Source organism: Cydia pomonella, chromosome 25 (assembly GCF_033807575.1).
Source record: "Cydia pomonella isolate Wapato2018A chromosome 25, ilCydPomo1, whole genome shotgun sequence".
NCBI classification, from domain to species: domain Eukaryota; kingdom Metazoa; phylum Arthropoda; class Insecta; order Lepidoptera; family Tortricidae; genus Cydia; species Cydia pomonella.
In genome coordinates, this window is record NC_084727.1 from 1,669,375 (window position 1) to 1,686,936 (window position 17,562).

Below are 17,562 nucleotides of genomic sequence, written 5' to 3' on the forward strand. Positions count from 1 at the left end.
CCAAATGTAAGCAGTTGTTACTTTTATGGTACTAAATAAAGATTATTTTATTTTTTATTTTTTTTTATTATTTTATTGTTTTTTTTTCTATTTTTGTGTAAACATCTTAATGCGGTTCATAGAATACAAGTTTGAACAGTATAACTCTTATAATAAATAATAATAAATAAATAAATATTATAGGACATTATTACACAAATTGACTAACTCCCACAGTAAGCTCAATAAGGCTTGTGTTGAGGGTACTTAGACAATGATATATATAATATATAAATATTTATAAATACTTAAATACATAGAAAACACCCATGACTCAGGAACAAATATCCATGCTCATCACACGAATAAATGCCCTTACCAGGATTTTTTTTATAGTTTCGGAAAAATGTGGCTGTGACATAATCGGACAGACAGACGGATATGACGAATCTATAAGGGTTCCGTTTATTGCCATTTGGCTACGGAACCCTAAAAAAGGTTATATTGATTTATTCTCAACCAATTATACGTTAATAGGCCGGTACATATTTCGAAAATCAATTTGAATTAATTTTTCTGGAATTTAGCGTCCGTCACTAGTAGTATTTACGAGTAAATCGATTAAAAACGGAATATCATGCTAATTCATAATCATAATTGTAAGAAATATCAGTTCCGTCATGGGGAGACCTCGTGGAAATAAAAAACTTAACAGTTGCTATACAAGAAGCAATTATAAATGGCTATAGAAATGGCTTAACACAATCGACTCTGGCTAAGCAATTTCAAGTTCATCAGTCTACTATATCGAAGGTTTTGAAACGGGAAAAAGCTCACGGAGGTGTCAAAGGCCCAACAGACCTGGTCGCCCACGCTGCACATCAAGTTTGGTAGACCGCAACATTTTGCGAATAGCAAGACACAATCCACGACTCACGGCGAGCGACATTATGCGGGAAATATCGTGTGGAAATTCAGTTTCTGTGTCCGTACGTACTGTAAGAAACCACTGATGTCCAAGAAAAATCGAGTTTTTACTGTTCGGAACAGATGGAATTACCTACGTACGACGTCCCGACAATGCTCGCTATGACCCCAAGTATCAGCTCCCTACAGTCAAACACGGCGGCGGCTCCCTTATGGTGTGGGGCAGTTTCAGTGCAAGTGGAGTTGGTCCTTTACATCGAATAAACGGAATTATGACGAAGGAAGTTTATGAAGGAATATTACAAGATGTGTTTCTTCCCTGGGCACGCCAAAATTTTGGCAGAGCGTTTATGTTTCAGCAAGATAATGACCCGAAACATTCGTCTAATCTTGTTTAACAATGGTTCAAAAAACGTAGAAGTATTCGTTAAAAGTATTGGCAATCATTTGTGGATATTCAACTTTAGCGTTTTGAATGGGCCTTATACCCTTCCTATTATACATAAATTACATAGGTAATTGAAATTACTCATCATCAATATATCTTATTTGCTTAAGACACAGATTTGACACTTAGCCCATTCCTGTTTAATCTGTCTATGGATTATCTCACTAAACATATCCAGTCTTCTCTCACGTGGACAATGCTCTACGCAGACGACATTGTGCTTATCGACAAATGCGCGAACAGACTAAATTCTACCCTCCAGCAATGGAGACAAGCGCTTGAGGACAATGGTCTGCGCATCAGTCGATCCAAAACAGAATACCTGAAATGCAGCTTCAGTGATCATGATCAGCCAATCCCAAGTACAGACATCGTCATTGAAGGGCAGCCAGTGCCTAGACTCGATCAGTTTAAGTACCTCGGATCTATGCTGACGGCAGATGCCAACATAGACGCAGACGTCACCCACAGAGTGAACGCAGGGTGGCTGAGATGGAGGACCCTAACCGGGGTACTCTGTGATAATCGCATGCCAATAAAACTAAAAGGGCGCGTTTACAAAACCGCAGTACGACCGGCATTGATGTACGGCTCCAAGTGCTGGGCGACCAAGAAAAAACAAGAACAGAAGATGCACACCAATGAGATGAAAGTGCTGAGGTGGGCAACAGGAGTGACGAGACTGGACAGAGTCCGAAATGAATATATACGAGGCTCTTTCAAGGTCGCTCCCATTGTAGAAAAGATGGCTGAAAGCCGTATGAGATGGTTCGGGCATGTGATGAGACGTGACAAGGAATATGCAGTCAAAAAGGCTTTGGCCATCCCAGAGAAAAAGAACGGCAAAGGGAGGCCGCTTACCACGTGGTGAACAACCGTTACCAAAGACATGGAGCGGGCGCAGATCAACACGCAGACAACCCAGGACAGAAAAACCTGGCGCCTTCGAACAAGGAGGGCCGACCCCAAATAACGGGACATGGCAAAGAAGAAGAAGAGAAATGGTAATGCAAGATGTTAATGTTTTCGTGGAGGGTTGAGATTTGTTCCCAATTTATATCGTTTAGAGCAGCTTTAAATTTAAGTTTGTTACTAGTGTAGAACTTTCTTTTAACAGTGTAGGTGTTGCTTAAAGTAAAGCTTAAAATTATATATAAGACATTTGGGGTCGGAGAGACCTATATCTTCTACATACACATTGAAGTTATTATTAAGAAATATGAGATCTATACAGGAAGCCGTGTTCATTGTTGATCTAGTGGGGACATCTATGATTTGGTGTAGATTAAACTCAAGCAAAGTATTACTTAGCCTTTCATATTAGTTAGACTACCATTGATGTTGGAAGAGATCCCTTAACGAAATAAGTTCGCCTTTTTACATATTTACTGTATTTTCTCTGTGTTATGTAATTGTTTTGTACAATAAAGTGTTTACTACTTCTTAGGTTAGGTTAGGATAGTTAGGAATTTGGAAAATCGTCAATGATAATGTAAAGTTAGGTTCGGACTTAGGCTATAGTAAGAATGCAAAGCACAAAGAATTTCGTAAATTGACCCGCTGCTATTTCCTCTCTCTTCGTGGTGTTGACCGCCACATCGTGGTCAGGAGAGCAATATAGTTACGCGCGTGCAATGGAGACAGAAAGCGGCTGGTCAATGTACAAAATTCTTCCTGTTTAGGGGCCGTACTTTAGGTTAGGTTAGTTGGAAATTTGGAAAACCGTCAATGATAATGTACGTCGAATGTACGCACTAAATAAAATTTAATAGTAATTTTTATCTTTTCGCGGAATTGGCTACTTGACAGTTTTTTGTAAATATAATGTCAAACGATCTTGACTTTCCTGAGGATCAAATGTCTATATAGGACTCATGGCATTTAAGCAACACAAAGGTCAGAAATGAGAGTTATGAGAGTCTGACGCTCGCACTCGACGATTGAAACGCCTCTAACAAAATGATAATGTGATGTGACGTCACATTACATAAGTCTGTCCTAAATGTATGGAAGATCAAGGAAATTACCATTATGACCCTGAAACATTGCATTTATGTGTATAGTTGTCATACAATTTATTTTTCAATAAAATGCATAAATCGAACGGCACCATTTTCTTTTCTATTTTTGAAATACAAAAAAAATTGTTTTGAGACTTTTGGATACGAGAAATATTTAGTTTAAATGACATGTAGTGGCGTATGTTCGTCAAACACGATTTCAACTGGTTTGCCATTTTAAGTAAATATTTCTGGACTTGCCTAAAGCTTGTTACAACTTTCTGAATGTACTTAATCACTTATAACAGGGACGCCGCAATATGTATAACACGATGGAGATATCTCCATCTCATTTCAACTTCTTTCGATGTATCTGTCATCAATTACTAAATTCAGAAAGGTGTAAAAAGCAGGCACGAGTAGGGAACAAATTAAGTCAATTTATTAAATATTTTTTAATTTGTTGTTTTATATAAAAATACAAACTTAAATAGATGTCACATACAAAATAAAAAGTCACCAAGCCTTCCGTTGTCCAAGTAAGCTGAAAACGCCGACCATTGGAGGACTTAGTTTTTTTATTTTTTTTATTAAGTATATGACAATAAAATTACTCTAGGGAATATTTTTATTGGCAAGTAGTATGCTCACGGTTCTGCACGGGCTGCCTCAAGTGTATGATGGCAATACTGTTGGGGGTCTCGGTGTACTCGGGGTGCACCAGGTAGTTGCGCACGCGCCGGCCCTCTCGCTCCCAGCCCTCGCCAAGCAGCACGCGCGCCCTGTCTCTGTCAACGGAAGAACTCTTTAAAATAAAAACACGAACCATGTAGGTTACTGACGAGAGCAGGATTGTAGTCAAATCTTTAGTTTTTTTATTCGAATTGGACACCTTACATGGGACTTTTCCTGTTTATAGCGACACAAAATCTCATATCAGCAATTAAAAACAGCCCTGCGTGCAAAAAGTGTTTATGGTATGGCACCCAAATTGTATAATAAATTACCAAATTCAATAAGAGAATCTGAAATGCCTGTATTTAGGAAACATTTATTGGATTTTTAGGGTTCCGTAGTCAACTAGGAACCCTTATAGTTTCGCCATGTCTGTCTGTCTGTCTGTCTGTCCGAGGCTTTGCTCCGTGGTCGTTAGTGCTATAAAGCTGAAATTTGGCATGGATATATAAATCAATAAAGCCGACAAAGTCGTACAATAAAATCTAAATATTTAATTTTTTTAGGGTACCTCCCCTACACGTAAAACGTAAAGTGGGTGTGAAATTTTTTTTCGCTTCAACCCTAGATTGTGGGGTATCGTTGGAAAGGTCTTTCAAAACTAATAGGGGTTTTTAGAGAAACATTTTTTGATAAAGTGAATATATTCGGAGATAATCGCTCCGAAAGAAAAAAAAATGTGTCCCCCCCCCCCCTCTAACTTTTGAACCATAGGTCCAAAAATATGAAAAAAATCGTGGAAGTAGAGCTTAAGAAAGACATTAAATGAAAACTATAGCGGATATGATCAGTTTAGCTGTTTTTGAGTTATCGCAGAAAGTTTTCCCTTCATAGTAAAAAGACTTACTTTAATTAGGTACTGATTATGCAAATTTGCCTATTTGTTTAACTCGGGTGAAAGGTACCGTTTCATCCCTTGGTTAACAATTTACTATACTTTAAGCTCCAGTTTAACCTATTGTGACGGAAGAGTAACTACGGAACCCTACACTGAGCGTGGCCCGACATGCTCTTGGCCGGTTATTTTAGTACAAAATGATTTTTACTCTTTAAATGAATATTTTGACCATATGCCGCATAGTTATTAAATTTAGTATAATGTAGTATACATTAGATTAATTTTATTTATGACTATAAGATTTGTATGCCCGTTAGCTGGCTGAATACACTGTTGAAATGTATTTGATAACATCCACTTGACTGTATTCTAGCAAAAAAAATGATTTGATTGATTGACACCTTATACCAACTGTACCCGTCTAGTGTTGTACACACTTTGATGTTTAAATTTTAATATTTTTGTTCAGTTTAGTTTAAAATAAAACCGGCCAAGAGCATGTTGGGCCACGCTCAGTGTAGGGTTCCGTAGTTACTCTTCCGTCACAATAAACTAAATTGGAGCTTAAAGTATAGTACATTGTTAACCAAGGCATGAAACGGTACCTTTCACCCGAGTTAAACAAATAGGCAAATTTGCATAATCAGTACCTAATTAAAGTAAGTCTTTTTTTTTATGGAGGATAGGCAGGCGTTTGACCACGATCACACCTGATGGTAAGTGATGATGCGGTCTACGGTGGAGCACGCTTACCTATGAGATACCTATTTACTCTAGCCTTGAAGAGATTCAGATTGTACTCATACGGAAACACAGACTCGGGCAGGGCATTCCACTCCTTGGCAGTTCGCATAAGGAATGTTGAAGCGAAACGCTTCGTGCGTATTTGTGGAATACCTACCATGAAGCGATGCCGAAGTGCCGATTGTCTGGTAGTCCGATGGTGAAATGGGGACGGAGGAATAAGGTTGTGCAATTCCTCAGCACACTCTCCGAAGTGTATCCTATAAAAGATCATTAGGCTGGCAACCTTGCGACGATGCTCCAGACTTTGAAGTCGAGCATCCTCCTCTCGACTGACTCGAGCGCCTCAAGCTGGTATTTGGCTGAACCATCCCACAGATTTGAACAGTATTCCACACACGATCGGACTTGTGCTTGGTAAAGGTCGAGCAGCTGCCTAGGTATAAAATAATGCCTCACCTTGTTGAGGATGCCCAGCTTTTTTGCTGCTAACTGTGCTTTCGACTCGATGTGCGGGCCGAAGTTGAGTTTCGAAGTCAGCGAGATTCCGAGAAGCTCAAGATGGTCGGTTATCGGAAGGGATACATTTCGGAAAGTAGGAGTCAGATGGAATGGACTCCGTTTATTATGAAGTCTTTTTACTGTGAAGGGAAAACTTTTTGCGATAACTCAAAAACAGCTAAACTGATCATGTCCGCTATAGTTTTCATTTAATGTCTTTCTTAAGCTCTACATCCACGATTTTTTTCATATGTTTTGGACATATGGTTCAAAAGTTAGAGGGGGGGGACACATTTTTTTTTCTTTCGGAGCGATTATCTCCGAATATATTCACTTTATCAAAAAATGTTTCTTGAAAACCCCTATTAGTTTTGAAAGAACTTTCCAACGATACCCCACACTCTAGGGTTGAAGCGAAAAAAAAATTTCACACCCACTTTACGTGTAGGGGAGGTACCCTAAAAAAAAAATTAGTTTTTATTGTACGACTTTGTCGGCTTTATTGATTTATATATCCATGCCAAATTTCAGCTTTCTAGCACTAACGACCACGGAGCAAAGCCTCGGATCGGACAGACAGACAGACAGACGGACATGGCGAAACTATAAGGGTTCCTAGTTGACTACGGAACCCTAAAAAATGGCATCTATCCAGTGGGGCTAATTAGCCAGCATGAAGGTTGGATAATGACTTATATATATGTGTGTATGGATACATACATGACAGTGTATTACTGATCACATTTAGAGACTAAAATGTCATATAAACTTTTCTGGATTTCGCCTAGTTTCAGAGTTAATACCAATGTAAAAAAAAACATCTTATCGTAACTTAGTGCAAAACGCCTTTTTGATCGCAATGATGCCATTATGGGGCGTAGTCTAAATATCCTTATTGATAGATGTCAAAAAGTGACATGTACCTAACCTTTGCAAGAACTAGTTTTACCAAAAAAAACGTAAAAAAATATTTTCAGTGCCAGTTTTACCATAACATTAACTTTTTATGTACAAATACGTTTAAAATTTGAAAAAGAAAAAAAAATTTTTTTGGCGAAATTTAGTGAAACTCATATAACATTTTTTCCTTCTTTTGGCCTCAGAAGTACGTGGTTAAAATCTGTCGGGTTCCTCGTGAGCACCGTGTATATAAATTATAAACTGAAATAGATGTCATATACGTACTAAAGAGAAGGTGATGAAGCCCTCCAGTGGTGAAGACCGGATTCGAACCGGCATCTTTAGCTATCCGGGCTAACGCCCTGAACCCTTAGACCACCGCGCCAGTGGCGATGCGTTAGGCGTCGCCAGTGGCGATATTATATCTATTTTAGTTCATAAAAAATATTCTCGAGACGCCTTCGCCATTTTGCAGCTCCACCTGAAATAGGAGATCACCTGAAATCAGCTTTGGGCATAGGGCCAATGTCGGCCGAGTTCCCGAGTACGAACTCCGCGTGTATTAACACAACCGTTGTCACTGAGCGCGTCTCACCGAGCTCGCCATCTGCAACAGAGCCAAACTCGTCTTTAGAACTAACGAAAATTATAAAGGTATTTTTTACGAAATGTAGTTCTTCATATATATTTGCTCGGTGCATGACTGTGTCGTCGCCCTATTGGGGGCACATATTGCTTGTTTGACAGTTGTGCCAAGTCAAATAGAATAAAAGAGTTGAGAAGTACCCTCAATTCCTCATGGAATCCATCATCAGAACTCAAGCTTGACAAAAATGTGCCTTGAAAACCTAACTGCTTGACAAACATGCAAAGAGAACAAATTGCCAAACGTGAACTATGCGTCGTTGAAGAGTTCCATTCTGTTCAACATCAGCAGTTCCACTTCTACAAATGTAAATGCTTGATTTGTTGATAAAAGTACTAAGATCACTATATATATGCCTTTAATATTTGAGGAGTTCCCTCGATTCCTTATGGACCCCATCGTCAGAACTCAAATTTGTCAAAAAATTGTCTTGAAACGAGTTCCATTCTGATCATCATCAACAGTTCAACTTCATTAAATGTCACTTTTTTAAATGTAAATGATTCGTTTGTTAAAGAAAATACAAAAATCAGTATATGTATGCCTTTAACATTTGAGGAGCTTCCTCATGGATACCATGGATACCTACAACACCAGAGGGGTTGTAAGTGCGTTGCCGGAATTTAAGATGGGAGTAGGCTCTTTTCTTGAAGGTTTAAAGGTCGTATCGGCCCGGAAATACCGTAGACGACAGTTCATTCCATATTTTAGCTGTGCGAGGCAGGAAGTTTCTGGAGAAACGCACAGTTGAGGACTGCCAACCATCTAAGTGGTGATGATGGAAATGTTGTCGCATAGGGCGTTTTTCTCATATTTTTTTCCCACTGAATGACTGCAAATCTAAACATAAACTTTGATTGTATCTAATTAATGTTATTAGATTCTTATGATTTATTTGTGATAAAAGTTTATAATTACTACAACACAACAGTACAACATAAAACTAAAATTTAATTTATGTCTTCTAGGTCTCCCGTATGTACGAATGTTATTCTTCCTTATACTCAGACCCATTTAACACACAAAGCACCCTAAAATTATTTTGTGGTGAAAGCATCTCTCCCATCACAAGTAGCACTGATCTTTGGAAAGGCAAACCTACTCCTTCCTCTTACAAAATTATTTAATAACATATTGAAAACAGGACAAATATCCCAAAAGCTGCTTCATTCAAATATCATACTTTTGCACAAAAAAAGGTGATAAGGCCGACATAGGTAATTATCGGCCAATAAGTTTTGTATCCCATATCTACAAAATATTTATCAAGATCATTGAGTGTCGCATTGCCGGGCAACTAGACCAACACCAACCCTCCAACCAAGCTGGCTTTCGTTCTGGGTTCTCCATCACCTACATACAATGCATACAATCAACCAAATCATAGAAAACTTTACTGAATTCAAAATTCCCTTATATCTAGCAGTTGTAGATTACACTAAAGCTTTTGATAGCATCACCCATTCTGCAATAGTAACTGCACTTCAAAATCAGACCTATATCAACTTAATGCAAAATACGAGTATATACGGGAACACTACAGCAGACGTTAACATTCAGTACTCTAGCCCGCCGTTCTCTATAAAGCGAGGTGTCAAACAGGGTGATCCGCTGTCTCCGAAACTATTCACTAGCGTGATATTATTTCATTTTCACTAGCACCCTTGAAGAAGTTTCCAAGAGCTTGGCGGTTTCCTGGGAGGCAAGGGGAATAGTCGTCCTGGACAAGAGGTTATCAAACCTTCGTTTCGCCGATGACATTGTTCTCTTAGCCTCTTCTGCAGCAGAACTTCAGCAAATGCTCCAAGACCTGAGCAACGCAAACCTTAAAGTTGGACTTCAAATGAATTGTTCAAAGACCCAAGTGATGACCAACAGCAGGACACGTGGGGTCGAGGTAGACGGGCAGACTATCTATTATGTTGAAGAGTATAATTACTTGGGCTAGTAAGTCTCTCTCAGCAGACAACAACGGGCAGGACAAAGAGGTCGAACGCCGGTTTGATAATGCTTGGAAGTGCTACTGGTCAATGAAAGAGCTAATGAAGGGAAATCTTCCACTGTCACTAAAGCGAAAGCTCGTCGACATGTGTATACTGCCTGTCCTAATAACTTACGGTGATCAAACTTGGTCACTTACAGAGAATCAGAAGTCCAGACTGAAGGTCTGCCAACACGCTATGGAGCGCAGTATTTTAGGTGTAAAAGGACCGACCGCGTCCGAAACACTAACGCTGCGCTCCGAAACCCGCATTGCTGACGTTGGCACAAAAACCGCCAGGATTAAATGGGACTGGGCCGGCCACGTCTATCCCATGCATCCGGATAGGTGGGCTAACATAGCCACCAAGTGGATCCAAGTAGAGAAGCGTGGGCGGGGCAGGCCCAGGAGGAGATGGCGAGACGACTTTAGCACCTTTTTTTACATCTGGCCGGAGGAAGTACAAAATCGGGAGTTATGGAGAACCAGGGGAGAGGCCTTTGCCCAGCAATGGGACACTCAAATTGGCTTAAAATAGTGTATTACGATAGGTATATTTTGATACCAACTTCTCGGCCATGACATCGTGCGGCGGCCATAATGTGGAGCGAGACGCAGCAATCCGACTATTTCTTTCCCACCTTTGCCGCTTGCCGCTCCCGCCGCCGCGCGAAGTCGTGGCCGGGCCGTGTGGTAGAAAGTTACTAACACAATGTGTAGAATAGCACGCCGACCCAGGGATACTCATAATTCTTCACCGCACCCTCTTTCGTGTCCTTCTTGTCGACTCCGCAGTGGATCGCATCCAGCGTCACCGCGTGTAGGTTGCACACTGAAATGTAAACTTTACTATATATCCTTTGTGAGCTGATAAATAAATATTTTTATTATTATTCCTTTATTTATTTCGTTGCTTAAGTTAGGTTTTTTACAACATGTATATAGAAGTAAAATATAAAAACACTTACAAAACAATACAAAAGATATTAACACATAAAAAAAACCGGCTAAGAGCATGTCGGGCCAGGCTCAGTGTAGGGTTCCGTAGTTACCCTTCCGTCACAATAAGGTAAACTGGAGCTATTAGTATAGTAGATTATTAACCAAGGGATGAAATGGTATCTTTCACCCGAGTTAAACAAATAGGCAAATTTGCATAATCAGTAAGTACCTAATTAAAGTAATAGACGTATGGCCATGATTTTTTTGGACTTACTTGCAATCGGAGACTGCATGTCTAGAGATAAAAATCCCATAGCGTAAAACATTTAAATTGATATGAAAAAAAAACACATATTTTAGCAAACTGCAGTAATGATTTTGTTCATTAAAGCATGAAAAAGTAAAGTAAAGCAATAAGTCCTAGACATAATACATTGTACCTGAGTGTAATAAACAAATATAAATATATTAAAATTAACGGGATTGCATCTTACTTTTTATTAATTTTTTACTCTTTCGTTCTAAAACTTCTAATAGTTTGATATTAAATAAAAATAGATTGAGCAAAATAAGCAATTTTTATCTTAAATTTTAGTTTATTTACATGAATAATACCAAATAACTATAACAACCCATTTAAAGTCGTAATATTTAAGGTTTAACCAAACGTTAATGTATGTATTTTTACTATGAAGGGGAGACTTTTTGCGATAACTCAAAAACAGCTAAACTGATAATGTCCGCTATAGTTTTCATTTAATGTCTTTCTTTAGCTCTACTTCTATGATATTTTCATATTTTTTAGGCCTATGGTTCAAAAGTTACAATTTTTTTCTTTCGGAGCGATTTTTTCCGAATAGGTATATTTACTTTATCAAAATAATTTTTGTTGAAGACCCCTATTAATTTTGAAAGACCTTCCCAACAATACCCCACACTGTAGAGTTGAAGCAAAAAAAAAATCACCCCCAATTTACGTGTAGAAGAGGTACCCTAAAAAAGATTTTTTTTTTAGATTTTATTGTACGACTTTGTCGGCTTTATTGATTTATATATATATATATCCATGCCAAATATCAGATTTCTAGCACTAACGACCACGGAGCAAAGCCTCGGACAGACAGACAGATGGACTTAGCGAAACTATTAGTTGACAGAACCCTAAAAACCTAACCTAGGGTGCCGCCAGCAACGGGGCAGGGCCCAAGCTGCCGGTGGTCAGGGCCGCAGAGAGAGGAACCGACGTGCGTATCTACTATATTGTCCAAGATTACCGCCTTCTGCATCTGACCTTTGATCCAGCCACTCAGCGAGAGTCTCTCTAGGTGTTGGTCGAGACTCTTATTATTATTATTTTATTTGCGAAATAAGATATTTATTTACAATAACAATATATTAGTTTAGCTAGTTTTTATTTTACATACAGGCTATATTATATTATATTTGACTAATTTCCTTTTCTAAGATTTGGTTTGTTAGTGAAAACTAGCCAAGTCAAATCTTGAAATTGAATAACGTCCCAAGTGAAATAAATGCATTGTGTAAATAATCGTCTGTTTAAATTTAAGATTAAATATATATTTCCTATTAAGCAGCAAACATTGTGGTAATATCAAGAAACAAGAAATTGTTATATAAATTCATTTTAGAACGTTGCATATTCTTGTAACTAAAAATTCAGGATTTCAACACAGAACTTGGCATCCATATAGATCTCAATTCTTTTGTAGGCGAAGACAACAACGACGCATTATCTTAATTTTATATTGAACTTGGCTCTCATTTCACATTTATGTTTTTGATGGGATATCATTACTTTTTGTACAGAAATATGTTAGTGTTAATAATGTTTTATTTTTATTTTTTGTAAAATTACTGTATTTTTAACGTTTACGCTGTATAGTTTTCTTTTTTGTGTTATTTTCTATATTTTATTGTACCTTCGAAATATTAGCATGAATTGCCCATTCATTATCTGCAATTTGCTTTTCGGTTTATATTTAATTTGGCCAAGTCGGGCCGGTATAATCGGCGTAGGCGGTTGTATTCTATTACAGAGTTCTTGTGCCTTGATTTGACTTGGATCTAGAGTAATAAGATGTACTCCGTCTAAGGTTTTACATCTTGAGAGTGCAACGTAAGCCTGCCCTTTGCTAAATATTGAGGAGCCTATATCAGGAAGAGCGCTGTCAAGACTAAGGCCTTGTGATTTTTGGATTGTAATAGCATATATTAAGCAAATAGGACATTGTTACCGATGAACATATGCATTACTTAATATCTGAAACTTAGTCTTGACATGTTCTAATTCGTACATTAAGAGGCTGTCAATACCTAAAGCGCGCACACTGTCTATTTGTATCGGAGTAAATGAGATAGCACTGACGCATGTTACTGGGCCTGGGCAAGGGAATAATAAGAAAAATATTTAAATAAAAAAAAGTGGATTATTAGTGTAATATTTTACTCAACCACGGTTTAGACATAAATGTTTTGAAATTGTGATTTTAATTGCAGACCCATACGTCAAAACAATAAAGACATAAAACCGTTTAATTGTGATTTTAAGACCAATCTTTGCAATTATTTTCTATCGAGCCGATTTCGTTCAATCATGTATCGAGTACAACCAAGGTCTTTGAAATATAATTAATATGAACATATATTTTCACGTCAGCAGCTGGAACAAGGGTAATTTGCTGCTTAAAAACAGTGAGCAAAATCGCATTTTGCTCACCGAGTGAGACAAAATAACATTCAAGTGACCTTCATATTCGAATGTCATTTCAACGTGCGGGGCCTAATACAAGTTCGAAGTATTTGGATTCTATTTTCTTTGTCCCTTTCACGTCATTAGCAAAAAGAAAGAGACAAAAAGAATGCATACGTAATTCAACGATATATTGAGGGTTTATAATAGACCCCCGAAATAAGTCAGACCGCATCGTTCCAAAACACCCTACGAGTCTTCATTCGTAATAATTAATTAATGAAATAAAAGTTTAATATTTAATAAAAATACCACATTTTACGTATTTTATTATACAATCAAAACAATGTACTTATACAAATTTACGCAACTGTTACGCAGTAAATAATTCTACTTAACGACTTTTAACGATCTCTACTATAGTTGACAAATAATTGTATCCGCAATTCGGACCGTATCTTACAAAGTTTTTTTTAACAAAAAAAAAGTTGACGATTGAACTGTCAATTGATGTTCGTTAATTCATTATTTTCGTATCATTTTATTGAAATTTCTTTCGTTTTGTTTTAAAGCGGTAATTAATTAAAGTTAATTGTTAGAATACCTTCAGAAAACATGAGTGAAATAGTGATAAAGACGGATTACATTTTTTCAGGTTGTATTTTTTGATGGCTGACTGATGTGAAAAATTTTGTGTACTACACGAGATCAAAGTAATTTACATCTCGTGCGGTTATGAGTCCCTTACTACGCTCAAGATTCTAAATTAGATTCACTCGCTACGCTCGTGAATCTATTATAGAATCTTTCGCTTGCACGGGACTCAAAACAAGCACTCGAAGAAATATCAAACTTTGCTCTCTTGTTGTACAAATAACTATTTTCTTACTTGATTAAAACAAATAGTCTTTCTTAAAAAACTGTTTAAATAACATCAATTTCAAGGACATTGGGTGTTGACAGCCTCTTAAATTATGATTAAATTTGATTGTAGTTCTACGTGCGTTATTGTTGCTGTTGACTTCCTAATGTACCTTTTCTATTTTTCCAACGGATCTGTTTACCAGCCCTTTACCGACATCTATGTTTCTTCGCAACATTACACGTGCACCTATTTTTATTGTGATAACATTTTCTGAGCCAGCGGTTATTGATGAATCATCCTCGTTCTTTTTCAGTACTTCCTGTTGGAGAACGCAGGATCATAACGCCTAACAAAAACCTCTCTGCAAAGCGGCCCGCACTCCTGTGCGCTACAACTTATTATAATAGGATTTTTAGTTTTAAGCACTTACACGTAAGCTTTTGTACCGACTGGTAATAAAATAGCCATGTCCTAAATTAAATTACGCTAGTTTCCATTCTCCTCCTGAAAGACCCAAACACTTTCTTTGCTCTTGTTTTTAAATACCGTGGACAGTCTATTTCGTTTGTGGAATTTAATTTAATTTCTGGTTGTTCCATACTTGCCAACATTGCATTATTAAACTGATTGCACATATTTTTAGTGGGAAATAAGCATACAGTATTATCGGGCAACAGTTTAAAATAAGTTATAATTTCCTTAAGCAGGTCGTTGTGGTTTTTAGCGGTCAATTTAAGGAGTCGATTAGACAAAGCATACCTGTCTTGACTTGTTATTACACCCATTTCTACTCAATCCAACATTTCGGCGAAAAGTTGGTCGTTTTTTTGCCTCAAATGGCGACAGTGGTCTCGCTGGAGGCCGTTAGAGTGCAAATGTAGATCGCCAAACACTATATGAATTAAAATATATGTTTTTTTTTCAATCGAATTTTTAATAATTTTCTGATTTCAGATTTTTTCCCTTATAGCCTAGCCTACGTTGCTGCCAAATATCAAGTTTCTAGGTCATCTGGAAGTGGGTTAGGTTTTGAATCTATAACAAAATATGTTTTTTCTTTCAATCAAGTTTTGAATAATTTTCTGTTTTCAGATTTTTTCCCTTATGTACACCTAATGGCCTACCTTGATGCTAAATTTCAAGTTTCTAGGCAATCTAAAAGTGGGTTAGGTTTTTGTTCTATATCAATATATATTTTTTTTTCGTACCAATTTTTAATAATTTTTTATTTACAATTTTTTCCCCCTATAACCTAAGTAACCTTGTTGCCAAATATCAAATTTCTAGATCATCTGGAAGTGGGTTAGGTTTTTGTTAGGGTTCCGTAGCCAAATGACAAAAAACGGAACCCTTATAGATTCGTCATGTCCGTCTGTCTGTCCGATTATGTCACAGCCACTTTTTTCCGAAACTATAAGAGCTATACTGTTCAAACTTGGTAAGTAGATGTATTCTATGAACCGCATTAAGATGTTTACACAAAAATAGAAAAAAACAATAAATTTTGGGGGTTCCCCATACTTAGAACTGAAACTCAAAAAATCTTTTTTCATCAAACCCATACGTGTGGCATAGATACGCCGATAGGTCTTCAAAAATTATATTGAGATTACTAATATCATTTTTTTCTAAAATGAATAGTTTGCGCGAGAGATACTTCCAAAGTGGTAAAATGTGTCCCCCCCCCCCCCGTAACTTCTAAAATAACAGAATGAAAAATCTAATAAAAATATATGATATACATTACCATGAAAACTTCAGTGAGTAGTTTTTTTAATACGTCATAAAATAAAATAAAAAAAATTTTTTTTCATCAAACCCATACGTGTGGGGTATCTATGGATAGGTCTTCAAAAATGATATTTAGGTTCCTAATATCATTTTTTTCTAAACTGAATAGTTTGCGCGAGAGACACTTCCAAAGTGGTAAAATGTGTGTCCAAAGTGGTAAAATGTTGAACAAGATCTAGTAAGTAGATTTTTTTTAATACGTCTTAAATGGTACGGAACCCTTCATGCGCGAGTCCGACTCGCACTTGGCCGCTTTTTTTTTATATCAATATATGACTTTTATTCAATCGAATTTTCAATAATTTTCTGTTTTCAGATTTTTTCCCTTATGTATACCTGATAGCCTACCTTGTTGCCAAATATCAAGTTTCTAGGTTTTCTGAATGTGGGTTAGGTTTTTGACCTATATAAATGTATGATTTTTTTTTTTTCAATCGAATTTTTAATAATTTCATATTTTTAGATTTTTTTTCCTATGTACAAATAATAGCCTACCTTGATGCCAAATTTCAAGTTTCTAGGTAATCTGGAAGTGGGTTAGATTTTTGTTCTATAGGTATCAATTAAAGGATTGTTTTCCAACGAATTTTCAATAATTTCCTTTTTTTAGATTTTTCCCCTTATGTACACCGAATAGTCTACCTTTTTGCCAAATATCAAGTTTCTAGGTCATCTGTAAGTGGATTATGTTTTTGACCTATATCGATATATGATTTATTTTCAATCGAATTTTCAATAATTTTCAGTTTTCAGAGTTTTCCCCCTATATACACCTGATAGTCTATCTTGTTGCCAAATATAAAGTTTCTAGGTTATCTGGAAGTGGGTTAGGTTTTTGACCTATATCAATATATGATTTTTTTCAATAGAATTATCAATAATTTGTTGTTTTTAGATTTTTTCCCCTATATATACCTAATAGTCTACCTTGATGCCAAATATCAAGTTTCTAAGTCACCTGGAAGTGGGTTAGGTTTTTGTCCTATGTCAATATATGACTTTTTTAATCGAATTTTCAATAATTTTCAGTTTTCAGATTGTTTTCCCTATGTACACCTAATATCTTACCTTGGAGCCAAATTTCAAGTTTCTAGGTCATCTAGAAGTGGATTAGGTTTTTGATCTATAAGTCAGTCAGTCACAAAAATGCCGGTTTTAAAATAATAATTTATCAATAACTGTTTGAGCTACGTTTATGAAATTTTATATTTTAGACAAGCTAAAGGGCTTGAATGACTGTGCCAAATTTCATGTGTGTAGATTATATAGGTTCAAAGTTGTGAAGGGGTCAAAAGGAGCTCGAAATGGTTCGTGTAATATTACACACAGTTGCGTCGCCAGTTCTTTTTTCTTTGAACTTGGCTGGACACGCTACCGAGTATCTAGATATAGTATGTTTAATTTACTTTCATTAAATACCCCACACGTGTATGTACAATACACAGTTTGGGAGCAATATGCAGTATTCGCAACGTGGCGGAAATCATTTTGAGGACGTCATTCCGCTGAACTAGATGGCCAACGCCGCTGTCTCCCGGCACTTTTGGAGACCCAA

The 17,562-nt window shown here is 36.9% G+C and overlaps 1 protein-coding gene across 1 annotated transcript in view; it reads right to left on the reverse strand.

Moving 5' to 3' along the window:
- LOC133531278 (uncharacterized) overlaps positions 1-10,955 on the reverse strand; it is a 57,281-nt gene extending 46,326 nt beyond the window's left edge. The window contains exons 1-4 of the mRNA XM_061869409.1: positions 10,916-10,955; positions 10,409-10,531; positions 7,571-7,679; positions 4,006-4,142 (exon numbers count right to left, since the gene is read on the reverse strand). Coding sequence (XP_061725393.1) covers positions 4,006-4,142; positions 7,571-7,679; positions 10,409-10,531; positions 10,916-10,955 — 409 coding nt within the window. The remainder of the gene's footprint in view (positions 1-4,005; positions 4,143-7,570; positions 7,680-10,408; positions 10,532-10,915) is intronic.
- Positions 10,956-17,562: the final 6,607 nt, after the last annotated feature.